Here is a 20,622-nt window from a genome sequence, read left to right as displayed (position 1 = left end):
TGAATTCAGGCATGTTTGTTTGCATTTTAAGAAAATGCTGTTACCTGATCTTTATTTTAAGGCGCAAAATCCCAAACACATTTTGAATAAATATACTTGTACAAATATACTTATACATTGTACATATCCTAATAATCAAATATATTACAAATTTACCATATACTACAAATGAATAAATGATTAGTCATTTTCATCTGTAGAGACATCACATTGCAGTAGTGTTGACCAGTGAAGCAACTGTTTTTGTGTGTGTATTAGCAAGATTTTGTTCCATACTGATATGTAAAAAACAACAACAACAACAAAAGAAACACTGAATAAACACAGTTTTCAAAAAACTTGTCTGTATTACAAATAATATTTCAAAATATTTCAAAAATTAAAAGTGCATAAGAGTCAATTAGAGCATAACAGGTCAAATGTTTATTTTTTCTATTCCAGTGTGGTCTTTGATGTCAGGACATGCTATGGACAGTATATCAAGATATTGTACTGTATTATAATATACATCATATTTGATGAAAAACAGCAGGAAGATACAGGAGGGTTTATTCAAAAGAATAAAGCTTTTGTTGTACAATGAGTAAGATTTGACATTAATACTGAGCCAACTCCTAAATATTGGACTACACCGTAGCTAATCTTCAACATGACATCTCATGTTTGCCTCATATTTTCCTTAAAACAGCTAACGTATGTTATATTCTCATTAACAATCTAAATATTCAAACCCTAACCCTTCCATATCAGGGGACATAAAGCATAGAGTTCAAAAGGGAAAACATCAGGAATAACACTTTAGTGAGTCAGCAGGTGTTATAGTATGTGCTCCCCCTCTGCTGGTCATAAAGTACATCTCTCCTGATTCTAATGTACATTGTGAGCTGTTTCTCTCAGACGTACCTGACCTGATTTTTCCGATAAGATATCACCTGTATAGAGGGGTCAGGAATTTTGTCACAACAACAACAGCTCTGACATGTGACCAACCTGAGCTGCTTTTTTTTTCTTCTTTTAATTACTTCTTTGTTGATGATGATGGGTCACGTTTTATTGGTTTATATTCTGTTAGATTTAGTTTAAACTGTTGGTCAGGTCAGGCAAAGAGCCCAGATCTGATGACCCATTCGTTTACTTCTTATGTTATTGTCCTTATTGACCTTATGTACTGTATGTTATCATTCACCTTGTAAAAGCAGCGAAAAGACAAAATGAACATAAATAGAAAAAAAACACCTTTGACTTTAATACCTTATAATTAAAAATTGACTGAATCTGATAGAAAAGTCAAATTTATTACAGAAAGAAGTGATAAAAGAACAAACTTCAAAGTCCTCGACTACATTATTAAAGCATGAGTTTGCCTTCCGTAACATAGTGATATATTGATCTGGTGATATTGTGATTTAAAAAATATATATAAAATTATTATATGAATTATTAAAATTATATCTGCAAACTGTATTAGATGCTTTGATATGAAATCATGTGACACATTAAGCTCACATCTAAGGGCCAAAACAGCAGTTGTTGTAAAAAGTTTTTTTTACAACCAGCCACAATAAAAGTTGGAAACTGAACCAGATGACCTCATGCTTTAAGTTTGATGTGTGAACTTGCAATGTGTAGTATAGTCCTCATCGGCAGAGCAGAGCACCAACCACAAACCATGTCATTTAAGGTCTCAAGGGTTTTTCAGTGATAGCTTGACATGCTTTTAGTTAAACTTTATCCTACACATCATGCTGTCACATACAAGGAAATAATACTATAACGCATTTGTTGATCAGTTTGTCAATCATCCATCCAGGAGAGAGCAAAACAGATGAACAATTTCCGATCTGTTTATAATCAACTAATTTATTGTCGTTGTCATATATATAGTTAAAAATTAAACATCAGTGAGGAAGTAGAATATTTTCCATCCATGTTACAGTAACTCCATAAAATATGATACTATATTTTCTTATTTATTATAAAAAATGCAAAATTTAACAGGTGCCCTAAAGCATGAATTTGAGGGATTAGCTAAGGAGGGTTGTTATGATATCATGAGAATTCATACTTCCTTATAACAGATAATAATTGACCGATGCCATAATTAGAGAAGCTACTGTGTTTAAATGTTTTTACTCCATTGGAGGTGTTTTACATAAATATTTTTGGTAACAGGAACAATGTGTCAGTGTGTGAGTCAGCAGGAATTGTGAGCACTTATTACCGTGCAAAGTACAAAAGATGATAAATCCATGGATAATTAACACAGAGGGATGCCCTTCACACACACATGCTCATTTCACACACCTCCCTATCCAACTTCCTGGATCCAGGGCGAGATACTTCATAGATACGTCATTAAATTCACACCTACTCCTCCTAAAAGCTGATTTTTGTATAAAAGCAAGAACAATACTCAGTGTCCACAAAAAAAGCAGAAGTTGAACAGGTTATAACAGGACAATTTAAACAGCTCTAGAATATCTGCCTGCTTTCTTTGCAACTGGATCATTTCAGTTACATCTCTGGTGCATCTTTGCCTCCTGTGGTCTCTGAATCATGAAGATTTTTGCTCTGGAATTTTGCACTCTGGTTCTGCTGGCTTTATCACAGGTACAATTCATAACTTTCTTAAATTACAATATGTACTTTATGATTTTGATCTGCAAGATACTATGCCTTAATATTTTGTCTTAACTGTACTTTTAATGATTTGATTGCTCTAAGCACACAACTAGATTTAACTGACAAATAACATAACCAACCCACACTATCAGTGCCCTAAACACGTTGGCACTGACCGTGTTGTTGAATTAGCCTGTTCTATTGTCCCATTGTCCTGAAAAGGTCAGATGGGTTTTCATGTAATTTTATAGGTCTTATAGAGCTGTTACAGTAAATGCTGATTTTTTTTTTAATTGTGATATCATGATATTACTGCTGTAATAATACTCACTAAAAATTGCTTATGGTTACTGATCACTATTCCACAGGATTTTCTTTAATAAAATAGATCATCACAAAAGTTGTGTAAAAACCTACCATTTTTATCAGCCAATTTAAAAGTTGGAAAATGAGCCAAATGACCTTTTGTTTGATTTTAGTGTGTAAAAATACAAACAATGTGTAGTGTTGTCCTCATTGGCACTGCTTACTAGAGCAGAGCACCAAATACAAACAATGTGTAGTGTTGTCCTCATTGGCACTGCTTACTAGAGCAGAGCACCAACCACAAACCATTTCATTCGAGGTCTCTTTTTCTAGGAATTAAATCTTGACAATGACCTTTATTCCACAACTTAAAGGTCACATTCAAGGAAATTTAAAAAAATCCTGTGGAACAGTGATCAAAAAAAAAAAAGGTTTGATCACATATGTTTTTAACAATATAGATAATCACAAAAGTTCAATTTTCTGTTCTTACTTGTGCAACAAATATTTTGGAGTGATAACTGACTACATAGCAAGTATAAGCAGAAATTATTTTCTAATCCATTACAATATGACAAGAGTGCCAATAAATCATCATTACTGCAGAAGACTAGAGTTACAGGACAAGTTGAAACAGGACAAGTCTCCAAACCTGACTTGGGAAAATCATGTTCAAAGATGGATGGTAATTTTGGAAACATAACAATTGCATGGGTAAAAACTAAAGCTTCTTTCTTAAACACTTATTGAAATGATATATTCACTCTTCCCAAACAGCCTCAAGACACTTGTGCTACTGTACCCAGAGCAAATAACATAGCTCCATCTTCAACATCTTTGGCAACCCCTACAATGGGCGGTGCAGACACCACTACAGCCATGTCCTCAACAACAACTGAAAATGTCACCACAACAACTACAGCAACTGCTACGACCACCCATATGCCAATGACAAAAAACACCACTACAACCATTTCTGCAACCACCCCTACCACCACCACCACAACCACCTCCCCAACCACCACTTCAACAATTTCTACACCCACCCCTATGCCAATAACATCAACCACCTCTCACGTCTCCACGACGTCTTTGACGACCACTACAATGAGCGGCGCAGACACCACTACAGCCATGTCCTCAACAACAACTGAAAATGTCGCCCCAACAACTACAGCAACTGCTACGACCACCCCTATGCCAATGACAAAAACCACCACTACAACCACCTCCCAAACTACCACTTCAACCATTTCTACAACCACCCCTACCACCACCACCACCACAACCACCTCCCCAACCAACACTTCAACAATTTCTACACCCACCCCTATGCCAATAACATCAACCACCTCTCACGTCTCCACAACGTCTTTGACAACCACTACAATGAGCAGCGCAGACACCACTACAGCCATGTCCTCAACAACAACTGAAAATGTCGCCCCAACAACTACAGCAACTGCTACGACCACCCCTATGCCAATGACAAAAACCACCACCACAACCACCTCCCCAACCACCACTTCAACAATTTCTACACCCACCCCTATGCCAATAACATCAACCACCTCTCACGTCTCCACGACGTCTTTGACGACCACTACAATGAGCAGCGCAGACACCACTACAGCCATGTCCTCAACAACTGAAAATGTCGCCCCAACAACTACAGCAACTGCTAAGACCACCCCTATGCCAATGACAAAAACCACCACTACAACCACCTCCCCAACCAACACTTCAACCATTTCTACACCCACCCCTACCACCACCACCACAACCACCTCCCCAACCACCACTTCAGCAATTTCTACACCCACCCCTATGCCAATAACATCAACCACCTCTCACGTCTCCACAACGTCTTTGACAACCCCTACAATGGGCAGCGCAGACACCACTACAGCCATGTCCTCAACAACAACTGAAAATGTCGCCCCAACAACTACAGCAACTGCTAAGACCACCCCTATGCCAATGACAAAAACCACCACCACAACCACCTCCCCAACCAACACTTCAACCATTTCAACACCCACCCCTACCACCACCACTACAACCAAATCTCCAAACACCACTACAACCACAACGATGACAACGACATCCACCCAAGCCACAACCATGCCCAATGGAGGCTCAGGAGTCAAAGCTTCTCTGTTGTTTTCTGTAGGGCCATTGTTGCTCTATGCACTCTGCCATTGAGCAGTAAGGGGCAACTAAATAACTAAAAGACTAAAGGACACTTATTCCTCAATGGCTCAATGTTTGAGTATAAATATTGAATTGAACTGAACGCAGTTATACTCCAATGAAGGGACTGATTGAGTAGAATCTAGAGTGAATTGTTTGTAACATTTGTAAATTAACTTTGTATATGATATGACTTGTTTATTGAAAAAGTGATGTGATGACTAAAGTTACTAATACATTTGTGTGTCAGAAGTGAGGCAGAACTCCCTAGTTCAGTGTTTTAAAGTCTAAAGGTTGTGTTCATGTGGAACAGAAGTTTCTCACAATTTTTGCAATCACAGAGGATATTTTTGCCCAGACCAGCTCATAAATTAAGTCTAAAATATACATGTCTTGACTTGGAATATTGCCTCTATACACACCATATATTCATTAGCATTAAATATAAAAATTATAACATTTACAAAATAAAGAAACAATAGTATGATACGATTTAATATAGAATTATTAAGAGACAGGGAGCTGTTGTTTTCCTTTTGTTTATAAGCACTATTTGGGAAAAAAATACTATAGATAAATGTAACATCAATAAAAAAAACAATAAAGAGGAAGTATTATAGTAGAGTATTATAGTAGATAATAAAAGTAATAAAAACAAATGACCAAACTGCACTCATAAAATATCCACAGCAAAATAACTTTTATTACATTTAATTGCATGTACAGTATTTGTATAAATCATTACATTAAGCATACGCAAAGCATGCACTTAAATGTGATACCATAAAATATGAAAAGCAGCAATGGAACAACATAAAGTTTATTTTTGCACTCCCATAAAATATATGTGAATTCAAAAAATGTGGCTACTCAAAATTTGTAACTTTTGTTTAATCTTCAGATCGACAGATGGCCAACAGAGCCTGTAGGTAATCTCCCTTGAATTGTGTCTGTTGGAAAAGATGAAGTTTATATGTAAACAGGTCTTTACTTTTTGTTTAAAAAAAAAACAGATTGTAAATGTTTGCAAATTTACATGACGGAAATGTTTAATTTGAAAAAAAAAACAACAACACAATATTGCATCAATACACATATGGTTACAAAAGTATTTCAAGTCGAGAATATGCATTTCAGCAGCCGAGTGAATGTGTGTTGGCATACAGTATATGTATATTATATGTATGTGTGTGACCCACCTGTAGAGCTGTGTAGAGAGAAGTGCCTGTTAATTTAAGGTAGGCAGCTCGGATACAGAGAAGATCTTCCTCGCAGTGAGACACCATAATCCCCTGCACTGTTGATGCCTGAAAAAGTGAAATATTTTGTGTGTCAACAGTTAGGTATTTGACAATCTCAGAAACTACCAGATGACCTATAAAGTGGACATTCTGATTCACACAGATTTGGGAGCATAAGGGACAACAGGCCTAACCACTTGTCTTTGCATATGTACACTAGAAATGTGCTTTTCTGTGGCTAGTCAATCAGGATGAACATGTGGGGACTGTCCCTTTAAAAGAGCAGCGACAACTTTATCTCCCAATGCACTTTTCATAAATTACAGTGATAAAAACACAGCCGCAGATAACACAGCAGCCTCATTTAAAAACAGAATGAGATATTGGCTCTCCTTATTCTTATGATCTCACGAAATGATGCTTTGCAGATGCCATGATAATGTCATCCTCCTGATTGGCTGAGGACTATATTGTATGCAAATACTCAGCACACGGATGCGCAAAGATGAGTGGTTAAGCCCAGTGGTTCTGCCAATGATAATAGAACTACTGTAGAGTAACTACAATAACTTATAATGCATACAAGACAAAAACACCAAGAACAAACACACAATTTTATGAAAGCTATTCTACACTACACTATGTATATCACAACTTGTGTCATGAAGGCAATGCTTCAGTGATAAAATAAGACAAAAAAGACTCCATACGCATGGATGAATAAAGAATGGTTTATGCAACTGTTGCCATAATTAATTAATTTGATGATCATATCATCGACTAACATCTTACCTTCTTGGTAGTTAGTCTTTTGGCGAGATAGGCATCAGGGCTTTGGATGCACTGCACTGTTATGACGCAGACATAATGAAATGTCAGTGACTAATGAACCTGTATAGTGGGGTACTACTCACAAGCAATGTTCGCTACAATATTTACCTAAAACTCTCAAACCCAGTCGAATGTCTCCTGTGAATCGTTTCTCCAGAGCCTGATCCAACATCAGTCCACTCTCCAGCTCCAGTCCCGTCAAAACTGCCAATAATATACAAAGTCAGTTAGTCAGAGCTAAGACACATATTCAGACTTAAAACACTGAAGACTTTCTAACCTACATGATACATTACCTTTGTTAAGATGGTCTGATTCTCTAGAGGTCAGTATGTCAATCCATGGACCTGCATCAGCTTTTTTCCCATTAAGTGATGCGGAGAGAGACTGGAAGAATGAAAAAAATACAACATCGTCAGAACATGCGGAGTCTCAGACATGTCTGGCTTATAACCACTAAAGTACTTGATCCATGCAAATGTTGCCATCTTTCTTCCTCTATAAGACAAACTTCTGAGTTAAGGAAAGGTGATGCTCTGGCAGACTTTAGCATCATACTGCATGAATATTATTACCTGGAAGGTAATAAATAAGTATAGATCATTGGAAAACAGTTTTCTTGCCCGTTATTTAAGGTAGTTCAAAATTAAGATTGTCAGCATTGCTCCAGAAAGACAGTGAGACTGATTTCTTGCAGCATAAGTCTATGGAATATTCAAAACATGAATTTTTCATGTCATATTGAAATCAATCACAGCACAGAAAACAAAGTGAAGAGGCGTATTGCATTTCACTGTTGTCCAGAGCGGCATATAGCTGCAAATAATAAATAAATGCCAAAATGAAAAATGGTCAACTGTCCAATCACAGCTTGCGGGCAGAATCATGGGCGGGGCTTATCTGTGCTGACACAAGGTGATGGCAGCTGTGAGAGACAGCCTTTCCCATTAAACCACTTTACACAACCATTGGCTGCCCATCGAGTTACATGTGTGATTGGGAATAATCCAAACTGTTCATCACAAATGTGACTAAATGTGCAGTCAAGAGCACAGGAAACTGTTTGATTGTGAACGTCTATTTGTCTTGGCTGCCATCAGCAACACTAATCCCTGCCAATGGTCATGTCCCCAAACTGTGATTAGACAGTTGCTTGTTTTTCATTTTGGTATTGATGTTGCATTTCCATCTCAAAAAAGAAAAAGTTCCCCCACACCTCCTCATGAAAACTACTGACAGTGCTTTGCATTTAGTATCGGCAGGTCTATGCTGCTCTCTTTTGGATTACACTGAAACACTACTATTCATTTTGTTTTGTGTGCAGTGATTTGATTTTAATGTCACGATGAAAAACAGTTAATTCAGTTATTAAAGACAAAAAGCAAGTTATTGTCTTTTTTACATATGTTTTTCATTTATGACACATTAATGCATACAGAGAAAGGAAAAAACCTACAACAATGTGTATTATACATTATATATATTATATTTCATTTTTTTTTATTTGTTTTTATTTAGGCATTTTAAACCTTCTATATTGGTCTTGCTTCAGTTCTTGTTCATGCTGTGCATAGAGTAAAGTAAATTAATTGCTTGTATACTAACTGTCACAATAGTGCACTGTCTATTCTATCATATTATATGTACTGCAAGCTGCTTTGTATAATCACCAAGACCAAGTAACAAGTATAAAGGAATAATTTAAAATAATACCTGAATATCCTTCTGAACCCCACCAGTGACATTTTCTTTCTGTTGGAAGAGAGGAGAGGAAAACATTTTCAATTATAATTTTCCAAGGTCACATCTAAATTTAATAATCCCACACAAATCAGTAAAAAAATGCCACTATTGTCCAGTGTTGCAGATAACACTGTGACAGAAATCCAATTTTTACACATCAAAATACATTGACTGGATAATATGAAAGCTGGGGGAACAATGCCCTCTATTATTTCCTGACAGTGTTAAGGCCAGTTGCTTTTTCTCATTAGTTTAATGGTGAGAGTAAAGGAAATTAATTCTGAAATTACATGTAGCAAAGCCACAACGAGCTTGGCAAAGTCTCCACTGGTTTCTCCTTTCAGTTCCTTCTCCAGGTCCTTCTTATACACTGAAACAAGGGGCAAACAATAAGACAAATATCAGGATATGAAAGAGGATGTCCACAACAATCAACCAAAAGATTTTGTTTCTGAGAAAGGCTAGGAGGATATAATGGCTTACAGTATGTATATGCAGCACTGATTTCTTGAAGCTGCTTGCCAGATCGTGTGCACAGAATCTCCATGAGTGTTTCCTCATCTGTACCTAAACCCTGTACAATCACACACACACACAGATATTGTATATATATCTTCTGGAGTATACTGTATATCCAGACGCGGTTAAATCCTTGCCTCCCCCACAAGGGATTCATGCCTGCAGACATACAAACACCGACTCCAATCCCTAAGAACATGAATAACAACACAAACACCCACGTACCGCCATGGCCTGCTGCAGGCGGTGAGCCTCATACTCCAGAGGGGGCATCAACAGTTCCAGCAGCAGAGTCTCCAGGTCTCCAGCCAGAGCTTTCTTAAGACCAGCTGCCAGGTCCTGGGACACCACAGAGTAAAAATAAACCGTGTTGTTTCCAAAGTTTGGCAGCATCACACACAGAACTCTGATTTAGGTCTAATTATGGTCGTTTAAATGGAAAATTTGACCCTATAATATGAATAAAATGTTATTTGTTAATTAAAAATGGCTACGGGAAATATTTGTTTCTGCTTGGGTGGCAGGTGTAATAATATAAAAGGATGCCTCAAACATAGTCCGGCCACAATTCTAAATCAGGGCTCATGGTACATTAACTGACAGGTATCATTTACTGTTATCTACATATTGTCAATTTTAATTAGTGATGTCATCTTGAGATAAACTGGAATGATGGAATAATTAGGACACTATGATAGCACTGCATTCAAGCAAAACTAAAAAAATAAACAAAATGTGTGAGACTATCGAACCGGTTATGTAGCAAGTGTCATCTGCTGATTCCTTCAATTTAAATGTTACTGCTCTGGAAAACACAACTGAAACTTAACTTACTGAAAGTCAGTGGACTAGCACAACTGAAATTGTGTTTCTGTTCTGTGGACTTTCCCTTTAAGATTCTCTGATACACTATTGTGCAGCAATGTATTTCTGGTTGTGTGACCACAACATGAATATGTGTGAAAATTCAGTATGTGTCAGCCATGTGTGACTGAGGACACATCTAATAATAGGAAAAGTACCTCCAGTGCAAAAATGCTGAAAATTGAACGCTGTCATGTTTTTGGTTGATTTCAATATGCTCTCAGTACCCAGAAATAGTAAATGTTTCCTTGCAGGTATGACACTACAGTATCATATGACTGAAGCACCACCTCAACTCCCTCTCTAAACAAAGGTGCGTTCAAACCCTTTAAGACCGGTTTAAATAATGTTTGATCAGCAAACACTTGGAAGTTACAGATGAACAAACATTCCATCTTTACTTTATCTTGTATTGCAGAACATGGATTATTTTAGAGAATATTTCTGTAACATGATGAGACTGACTCTGAATTTCATGTTTGTTTTTCATGCTGTTTCGGAGCATTTTCCATTCTGTCAATAGTTAAATTCATTGAGAAGTACTGCTGTAAACTGGTCGTTTGTTTTTTTTTTACCTTTCGTGTTATGTCTTCAAAGGTCTTGGCGATCACCTGTCTCTGAGCATTGCTCCGATTGGTTAGGATTCTCACCAGAGTTCCTGCATCTGAGCCAGGAACACAATGTTTGGATTTCAATTATGATACAATACTGAGCATTATAGAGTGGGGCGAAGAATGTTAAGAGTTAAAAGAAAGGTGTAACACACCAGGTGCACTCTGTCAGCACAATTACCTTTCTTCTCCAGCGCTGCCTGGATCTCCTTGGCATCCCTGTCTGGGTGGAAATTGGAGAAGGGTCGCACCGTGCCAAGGGTACCCCAACACATCTCCTATATCCATAAATATGAAGAGTGTGAGAGAAACAAAATCTTATACAAAACCAATAAATACTACAAAAACTGAATGAAGGGTAGACACAAGTCCTGACAGCAGCCACCGATCATGTTGATTGATAATGATGATAATTCAGCTGCCGGAAACAAATGGAATGTGTAACAAAAGACTTGCGCAGACATACCATGAAGGTGTTGGCAGAGGATGAGCACAGATAAGAGTCAGTTTTCATCATACTTGAATTTAAAGAATGTGTAATATTCTATACTCTTGGAGAGACAAATGGAGGGATGGTTGGAAAAGTAGTTTTAGGGCATAGTAGTAGTGAATATTTACGTCAACAGTATGATACAGCTAAAACATCACATTAAGCAATTCCTAATTATTACCTTCTTTACATTCGAATCTAAAGGGAGATATGAGTTGTGGCATTTCAGCATGCCAGGAGGCATCATGTAATCTGACTTTCGTAACATTAGAAGGTATGCTGATAATCAGAGAACACAAGATGGCCTATCTAAAAAATGTGGCGTCTTAGGAAACAGAGAACATAATGTAATGACAGACAGAAGAGACAGACTAAAAAGTCAACTCACATAAGACTTGAAGTACTCAGGGTCCATGACTTTGTTTTACCTGGATAAGAACATGAGTGAATAGAGATAAATGATCCAAACACATACTGAAACACACAGTAAATAACATATATTACATATATTACAATAACATATAGAATATATACAGAAATAACATCCAATTAGCTTAAAGTTAAACCTTGGTTTAAATGTGGCATCTGTTGAATGAATCTCTTCATGACAGTTTATTCATGAAACCTAAAGTTGTTCAAACCAAACAGTTAAAAGTTTATGACTACAAGGGACTACAGTAAAACACCCATCATTGAAAAACACCCATCTGACAGAATAACACAAGTACATTTACTTACAAAATCTTTAAGGAATGCTTATTTTTCTCCCTGTGACAGAATGTTGTGGCAGCCGTTTGAAGCTGTGAAGGTGGTTGAGTTTTGTTTTTTTTTTTTTTTTTTTACAACCTCCTGTATCTCAGTCCCACCCTTACTATGCCACACCTGCTGCAGTAGTTCACCCACCTGACCAATTAGAGCTCAGTATCTTCACACCCATGTCAACACTATTGGCCTGTAGAATCACTATGACAACCCGTTTGCAAAATACTGAAATTCCTGGGAAAGGAGGAATCCAGACAGTCAGGTTTGTTTATGGGTGACCTATGCTGTGAAATGACGGTAAACTGTAGCTTTTGTGGCTCATTTTGACCAAAAACAAATATCTGAGTTGACTTTTTAAAGCCTTAACAATGCTTCACCTTCATTGAAGAATGTGCAGTACTGAATTTTTTTAAAGTTAGAGCTATAACTATTTACCAAGATGTGGCAGCAACCCACCATGCAACATGCCAATCATCATTGTCAGTAAATGAGGGGGCAAACCTGGTTTCAGGGTAAAATAGATCTTCCTACAGATGGTATTTTCATGTATGATCTTATTTTGGCTCCAAAACCTGATTTATAAATTGTGCAATGAGAGTTAACAAAAGGGTGCCAGTGATAATGATCTGATACCGAAAAACTGTTTCACACCCTTTTCCCTCAGTTGAGAGAGAGGAAGACACGCACAGACATGTCATCTTCAGTTTCAACCTCAGCAGGCACAAAGTACAGTTAAAATAAGTTATTATGACACACTGTGAAAAACCCATTTGGTAATTTCAGACAACAGAAAACACACTGCTAAATCTTATCTAACCTCGATGAAACCCTACAGTGTTAATCTTCCAAACCCTCCCAGCGTCTACCTGCAGGACACAAGGTAATATGAGACCTGTGTGGTAAATACAAACAAAACTTGTCTACAGTGGATCTTGGGAGTATTAACTGAAGAGTTGCAATGCTCTACATAGAAAAAACACAAGAAAAAACTTTAAAAATACAAATAAACCAGAATAAGTGACCCAAGAAATGATTATTTTCTCCTTTTTTTGATAAACTGAAAATCTACAATTTGGAGTCATGATATAAGAATATCATCAGTGGTTGTTTGGTTGTTTTTTTTTTCATGTTTCATGTCATGTTTCCTCTAGTTAGTAACTTTTTGGGTTTGCACTAAGCTGTCTATAGAAATGCAAAACAATATCCCTGAAACAGTGTTTAAACAGGCAGTCAAACTACAATATATGGGTGAATAGATGGAAGTATGAATGAAGGGATGGTGAGTATGAATGAAAGAAAACTTGGGTAAATATTAGAAACAACAAATGAATGAAAGCAGCAGAAAAGTGACTCGCCATCTGTACACTCAAAATCTACAAAGAGTAAATTAGGGTCACATAAAAAAAAACAACATCTGAGAAACATGATCAACATAGATGTGATCCCTTTGATTATGGTGGTCATGATTATTCCACAATCAGTTAACCAACACTGTTTTCTTTGACATGGTTTATTTTTTATTCAACATTTTTAAAACCACTCCCTCTTACATAACATTTGACATTATATCTTTAGTATCAAATAATACCATACAGCTGAAGTAAGTAACATATATCTTCACGTAACTAATTGACTTTTAACAATGAAAAAAAACAAAACAAGAAACAGACAGACAGACAGAAACTGGACATACACATCCCAGTTCATTGCACTGCACAATGCAACGACATACAGTATACTGCATACATACTATAACTGCAACATATCCCACAAAACAAACATTAACACACACAGTATATATAAAAATAGTTTAAAAGGCATAATATACATTTTTTTTGCATACTGTGCATTCTTTTGGCTTCACTCATCCACTAACTGTCTTAAGCCACTTGGTGTTCACTCCAGGAAAATGAGGGAAGTCATCCAGAAGCAATTACAACTCAGTTTGCTCCATTGTAAACAAAGGTATAAACTTGCAACTACAAGGGCTTCTACAGCCAGAGAATTTGTATGAGCATGGAGTCATACAAACAGGGAGATTCTAGTTTGAATACTCAAATTGGTATGGTAGGGTAACATTAGTTAAAAGGTCAAGGTCAAACCATACAAATGTGAATGACTTTGTATACAGTAGATCAGTAAATCTTCAAAACTCAAAAAAAATCAAATATATATATATATATATGTATAAAAAATCTTTTTTTAACTCATTGGATGAATCCAGTCACTGCAACAGGTCAAGGCACTGTCAGTTAGCCATTCTGTAGTCCTTGCACACAGAAAACCATCATCTGACTCGGAGAAAGCAGAGTTATTTTCATGACTCCGCTCTCAAACACTCTGCTGAACAAACCTTGAAGATAATCCAAGTCCAGTTGGGTGTGTACTGATTGGCTTGGTGAAACTAGCAGCTGCCCAGGGCTTGTATTTGCATTCTTAATGTTGCAATGTTCATATCTATATGTTCAGAAAAGGAATTATGGGCATTCACATGAATTACATGATAAGGCAGTGGCAGTATTGGTTGCCAGAATATTCAGGTAATATATTCAGGGGATTGTAAAAGGTAGCACTGCTGATGCACTGTTTAAGAAAGCTGAGAAAACAGGAACATGACAGCAGGTTACAGCAGCTCTATCTCCCACTGTTGGCTTGGCCTCTCATCACTCTCCGGCATAATCACCACATGGTCTTTGTCATAAGTTTTACCACCTGAAAAAAAAAAGAAAAAGAAAAATCTTGCTATTAAAGTTTGTATAACCATGTTCATGCTCATCTAGAAAAAGCAAAAACTGTCTTTTTCCTGACACAATTAATGTAGCAATACAAACATGCAGACTAGCATGCAATGTAAATATTTAGGATCTTGCATTATTCATGCAGAAAATGAAGAAATGAGCTGAAGTTATCTTCTCATACCTTTGATATCCAGGACCATGCCAGGGAAGGTAAGGCTGACAATCAGGCCACTGATCTGGGCTGTCCAGGTCTGGATAGGCTGGCGGGTCTCTGTCCATAAAACCAACTTGGCTCCCGGCTCTATGTTGCCCATCACCTGAAGGTTCATGGTTGGTGACATCTACAGCAGACATACACATACCAGCTCAGTGTTAGTGAAAAAATACATGTGCAGGTAAATAAGTCGTCTATTTCAAACAAACTCTACATAACTGTGTTCAGGGTTTTCATTTACATAAAATTATAAAATATCAGCCATGCATTACCTTGTTCTTGATTAATCCGTCCTGGTAGAACCAGATGTCACTCATGGGCTCCACCTCTGGTGTCACCACCACTCGTCCTGATTTCATCTCCTCCACGCCGCCCTGGATGGACATGAAGTGGCCTCTCTCCTTGTTCTTGATGCGGAAAAAGTGGCGCTTCTGCAGGAGGAAAAATACCGAAATATATTGTGGTCACAGATGAGAAGACCTTACACAGAGAAATATATTCAAAGTTTTGCTTTTCACTTTAGATTATGATTATTTTATATGATTTCCACTCCTTTAGGGCTGTGGGATATTTTGGAATACAAAATTTGTCTAGTCAAGGTGTCACTGTTGCTGTTAGAGATGTTAATTAAGTAATGTAAAAGAATAAAACTGATACTGCCTCACTGTTTCACCATGACATTCAGTATGCAATTTGTAAATGAAGTTTTTATACTGCTAGATATGTACTTTTTGTTTGTTTGCCATTGCAGTCAGTCAATCAGAGTAGCATAGACCCTTTTTAAATCTATTTTTTATACACAGATGTAGGAAAAATCTCCTGAAATCTCAAATATTTTAAAAAGAAATATCATCCCAAAGTGAAAAAAGAATTTACTTCAGTCAACTAATGCACTACACACTGTGTTTCACATTCAGTCAGGTAATAATATTTGACTAGTATTTAAATGTCTTTTATGATGGATATGCTAAAAGAGGTTGTAAAAATGAATTGTAAACAGACCTGTCTGACTGGATAAATGGAGCCAATAGTTTCTAGGGAGCTAAACTTTGGCCAGTTGGTGATTTCAATTGGTTCCAGCAGGAATTGGCGCCCCCTGTAGTTGCTGTGTTCACACACAACCCAACTGCAAAAGCAGAGAGACAAAATTAGATCTGTTGCGTGACCATAACAAACATTTTGGTATTACAGGCTTTCAACAGTGTATCAGTTGCCTCAAACCTTTCACTAAATATTTTTCAGTTATGTATCTGCAAATGTTTAGACTGCAGTAGGTAACCTTATTCAGTATGTTCACTGTCATAAACAAGGTTAGAGGCCTGTCTCTCATAAACAAAACAGGCTCAATTACATGCAAATACACCTGAGCAAATGCAAACACACAAGCTATACTTAGCCAAACATTTCCCGCAAACACACGCAGACGGAGAGAAACACCCACCAGCCGCTGTTGACTCTGACAGAGAGGATGTGGTTGTTGAAGCCCTCTTCCACCATGCTGTAGATCTCTACGTCTGTGGTGATCTCCCTGCCCTCCAGACACTCCAAACCAAACAGAGAGATGGAGGGAACCGAGAACATCTGCGCAGAGGGACAGATAGAAGTTCAGAGCCAGACAAAGGAGAGAATCAAGAGCATTTTTTTTTTTTTCTGCATGAGTGTTTTCTCACTATTGGCACGACTTTGACAGAACGGATGGTGCAACCAGGGGGGCAGCCCATGCTGGTTAAGTTGGGGTAGTCTCCTTCTGATAAGACATACAAGTTCCCAGAGTATTGTTTGTCCTCATAGAGCACCCAGCTGAAACACAGAGAAATGAATTATTAGTTTTTTTTTATTGATTCAGTACTAATGACATATTAGCTTTTTAATCCTCCCTTATCTCATAACTCCTCTCAACACATCAAGATCATGAATATTTTGTCTCGTCTTTTATTGGCTCTTTTTCTTTATATTACACACAATTTTATCCCTCATATCCCTCTCTTCAGGTCATTTTACTGCTTTGTTAAAGGTTCCTCACCTTCCTCCTACCACTCGGCAGGACTTGCTCGGAAATTTATCCGACACTGCTTCCTGGTTGCAGTCAAAGATGTGACACTCGCCTTGGAAGTCTGGCTCAGAGTACAATATTATCTGGTAAACACAGATATATAGAGATCAGGAACGTGAGCAATCATGTTAACACATTTATAGCATGTTGACACATTTATAGCATTTCATTCTTATTTTTATCTTTATATTCTTATTTTAGCCTTTTAAGCACTACTATTATTGCAAAAGTACTACTACTGCAATGTTGTAGTAAAAATGAAATGAATTCGTTTTGGCCTCATCAAGGTTTGGTGACTAGTATTTTCATATACATGCGGTATACTGTACTTATTATACTTCACTTAGTATTGCAGTTAATATAAGAGAAGACCTAAGTGGAAGACAAATGACAGGATGGATGTTGAGCTGAGGGGCCTTTTATATGACACAGCTGTAAATCCACCCTTGTGCTCTGAGGTCTATGAGTTTGCAAACAAAAAAAAATAGGGGGGGGGGGGGGTTTCCCTGCATGGATCAAAGTACAGATGCAGCTTGTGCCAAAATGTTTAAGGTAAACTTTACCCTCACGTGCTCTGGCAAATACCAGGAAGAAGGGGGAGAAAAAGGAAATGATTGCTTCCTACATCATAAAACTCCATCTGCTGCCCTGCAGGCATTAGAGAAGCATCTGAATCTGTTTAAAAAAAAACTTAAAAGAACAAATTACTCACCTCATTCCTGGCCTTTGAACTGTCACTTGCAGCCTAAAAGTCAACACAACAAAAAATTAGCATCAAAACATCAATAAACTGATCAAATCAATATTTTGAAGTGGTGCTCACCAGAAGAATTGGCTGCACTGAGCAGATGCGAGTATCCTGAGAGCCCCAGTCAGCAGAGTTATTATAGAAACCTTTCTCTAAGATATACTGGTTACCAGAGAAGTCCACATGGGAGTAGGCAATCCATCTAGGAAGAAAAGGAACAATTATCTCGTTATTATTTTACATTCTGACTTTGCTTAGTCATGTCACAACAACAGTAAATTTAGTATCTATTGACTTACGCCCCACTGAGTACGTGGATGGAGCGGGTGGAGGTTTTGTATCCAAACACCTCAACATCAGGTATGGCCTCTGTCACCTCAAAGGTGTTCTCCTCCTGCGCGCCCTCGTCCTCTTCCTCCAGCTGCTCAAACATCACCATCAAGGGGTCTGTCAGGTCCTGTAGAGAAGCAGGAAGATGGGCCAGAGATTAGAGTAAGTAAGTAAGTAAGTAAGTAAGTAAGTCACACAAGTATTCAGTATTCAGTTAAAATTCTGGCTGAACTAATTGTAATTTGTATTTATGCAGTACTTCAGATTCCCTGGGGTCATTTCAATCGTGTCCAGATTGACTTCTGTTGTTTCATGCAATGAAACTTAATTTATCAGAGTGGAATGCAAGGCCATGTTAGATTAGATAAGACTTCTTTGAAGTGTGATATACTATAAGGTCATTAAAACGACAAAAGAGCACAAGCGCAAAAAAAAATAATGACAGAGAAGTAACAAAAAGCGATAAGCACGGCTTGTTGCCAAAGCATGCAAGAAATTAGTAAATTATTACAAAAATATGGGGAGGAACTTTTTTTTGTTTTCTTCTTTACAATGGATGATATTCAATGGTGTGTTGTTTGATTCCCGGATTGTTTTATGATACAGAGGTAAGACTTACTGATAACAGTGTTGTCATAGCTATTTTAGTTAAAGTTGCACCATTAACTCATAAAAAGCAGAATCATGGCCAGTGGGAGCCGTACCTTTCCGTCTGGATGGATAGTCTAAGAACTTTTATTACTTATTGACAAACGTTATCTACTGTGAAATATTCCTCGCAACTTACCGCACGTATCACCCTAACAGAACGCAGCTCAGCATCACAGCCTCCCCATACCCTCCAGTCATGGTACTCTCCCTCCTCCAGCAGGTACTGGTGGCCTCTGAAGCCCTCCTTCTCGTAGCCCACCCAGCTACGGCAACAGAGAGAGACACAGGGTTAAACACGTGCATATCTAATTATACTCTAATTATTTTTGGCCTGTGAATTGTTTGTTACTGACTTTCTGCCTCATGTATTACCCCCCACCTGAATAAAAAGGCTGAATTGTGCAGCAAAACACTGATGATTGAACTCAAGAATCACAACTAAGACGTCTTTTCAAGGATCAGTGAATACAAACATTGGAAAGCAGCACTCACATTCCTCCGAGTACTTTAAGGGAGCTGACATTGTACATAAAAGCGGTCTGCTGCCTGTCTGTTCGTGTCATGAAGTCTTTCATGTTAGTGGTGATGGTCCTCGATTTCCCAGTGAAGTACGGCTTGTCGTAGATCACAATCTAGAGATAGTGAGAGTGTAATTTTGCAGTCCAGCACTCTAATAATCTTCTCAGTTTCAGTAATCATAGGTGTCATTCATATCACTGCTGTTGGATAAGGAACTCCACAGCCTCAATAAAAGTGGAAGCATTGCTTTTAGTTTATCTTTTTTATATTAGCAGTAAACGTGTGTTCTTACCTTGGGTTCGCTCATATTTTCCACTCTTGGTTCACCCTATGATAACAAAAAGAATAAATAACTTACTGCAAACATTCAGTTTTATACAGAATTAGTCAAGAACATAAGTGGAGGAGCTTTTTTAAATTATTATAACAGTGTAATGTGTTACTTACTATTTTAAGGGGATGCAATGATCCCACATAGGGCTGTTCCACTCCCCAGGCTGCAGGGTTGGTGTACCCCCCCACCTCAAGGACACGTGGTACACCCTGGAAGAAGGGCTGTGCGAATACAAGCCATCTGTGTTGTAGGGTAGATAACTACAATGAACACAGTGGAGGCAACTAAAATCTGATTTGATTGTTCTAAATTAAATGAATAAAACATTTACTTTGATACAATGTGTGAAATGCTGCCATTCTAGCACGCATTTTCTTCATTACTCACAATCCAGCATTGATGATGATGGAGTTAGCCTTGATGGGGAAGCCAAAGATCCTGGCATCTTCGGATGTATCTCTGAAGATGACCTTCTTGCCCTCTGCATTCTCCTCTGGGAAAAGACTGATATCTGGGACGCTGTAGTCCTGAGGGAGGAGGAGAGAGAGAGCATCCATTAATGACAAGCCCTGGGGAAAATAACAGGTTGCAGTCCTGAGGGATTTGACAAAACACATGAAGTAGCAGCCTCAGTGGGAACTATACTGATTGCGGTAAAACGCTCCTCAAGTGCTCTATATGTGAGCAAGAGGATGTCCTTTAAAATAAACATGAGACTGGAACATTCTGTCAAATCCTGTATTGACTGTCAGATCTTTGGTAAATGTTAGTTATTCATGTTTGTTCATGCAGTTTAAATGTTTCTTTATTCTATATATTCACTCATAGTTTAATCACTAAAGAAACACTAAAA

At 37.7% G+C, this 20,622-nt stretch overlaps 2 protein-coding genes across 2 annotated transcripts in view; both read right to left on the bottom strand.

Moving 5' to 3' along the window:
- Positions 1-5,976: 5,976 nt before the first annotated feature.
- anxa14 (annexin A14) lies at positions 5,977-12,220 on the bottom strand. The gene is made up of 13 exons (XM_042436488.1): positions 12,159-12,220; positions 11,809-11,848; positions 11,112-11,208; positions 10,895-10,983; positions 9,681-9,794; positions 9,420-9,510; positions 9,227-9,306; positions 8,907-8,945; positions 7,490-7,580; positions 7,302-7,397; positions 7,155-7,210; positions 6,321-6,428; positions 5,977-6,071 (listed from the first exon to the last, which is right to left on the bottom strand). The coding sequence occupies exons 2-13, from the start codon at positions 11,833-11,835 to the stop codon at positions 6,012-6,014; spliced, it is 948 nt and encodes a 315-aa protein (XP_042292422.1). The 5' UTR covers positions 11,836-11,848; positions 12,159-12,220; the 3' UTR covers positions 5,977-6,011.
- A 1,506-nt stretch (positions 12,221-13,726) lies between these two features.
- Positions 13,727-20,622, bottom strand: part of crybg2 (crystallin beta-gamma domain containing 2) — a 50,188-nt gene continuing 43,292 nt past the window's right edge. The window contains exons 10-24 of the mRNA XM_042436153.1: positions 20,157-20,296; positions 19,883-20,009; positions 19,728-19,763; positions 19,409-19,548; positions 19,053-19,179; positions 18,235-18,392; positions 18,011-18,137; positions 17,900-17,932; positions 17,158-17,270; positions 16,805-16,934; positions 16,576-16,715; positions 16,137-16,260; positions 15,407-15,565; positions 15,102-15,261; positions 13,727-14,894 (exon numbers count right to left, since the gene is read on the bottom strand). Coding sequence (XP_042292087.1) covers positions 14,806-14,894; positions 15,102-15,261; positions 15,407-15,565; positions 16,137-16,260; positions 16,576-16,715; positions 16,805-16,934; positions 17,158-17,270; positions 17,900-17,932; positions 18,011-18,137; positions 18,235-18,392; positions 19,053-19,179; positions 19,409-19,548; positions 19,728-19,763; positions 19,883-20,009; positions 20,157-20,296 — 1,803 coding nt within the window. The 3' untranslated portion in view covers positions 13,727-14,805. The remainder of the gene's footprint in view (positions 14,895-15,101; positions 15,262-15,406; positions 15,566-16,136; positions 16,261-16,575; positions 16,716-16,804; positions 16,935-17,157; positions 17,271-17,899; positions 17,933-18,010; positions 18,138-18,234; positions 18,393-19,052; positions 19,180-19,408; positions 19,549-19,727; positions 19,764-19,882; positions 20,010-20,156; positions 20,297-20,622) is intronic.

Source organism: Thunnus maccoyii, chromosome 15 (assembly GCF_910596095.1).
Source record: "Thunnus maccoyii chromosome 15, fThuMac1.1, whole genome shotgun sequence".
Taxonomy (NCBI): domain Eukaryota; kingdom Metazoa; phylum Chordata; class Actinopteri; order Scombriformes; family Scombridae; genus Thunnus; species Thunnus maccoyii.
The sequence above is the reverse complement of the archived record's forward strand: the minus strand, read 5'-3'. Positions and strand labels throughout refer to the sequence as shown.

What these genes read in the sequence shown, in the direction of transcription:
- anxa14 (XM_042436488.1), bottom strand. Translation starts at nt 11,835, where the DNA reads ATGGACCCTGAGTACTTCAAGTCTTAT. An exon ending in CAGTGCTGCATATACATACT is followed by an intron (nt 9,307 to 9,419) that starts GTAAGCCATTAT and finishes CCCTTGTTTCAG; the next exon opens with TGTATAAGAAGGACCTGGAG. An exon ending in ATCAGACCATCTTAACAAAG is followed by an intron (nt 7,398 to 7,489) that starts GTAATGTATCAT and finishes TATTATTGGCAG; the next exon opens with TTTTGACGGGACTGGAGCTG.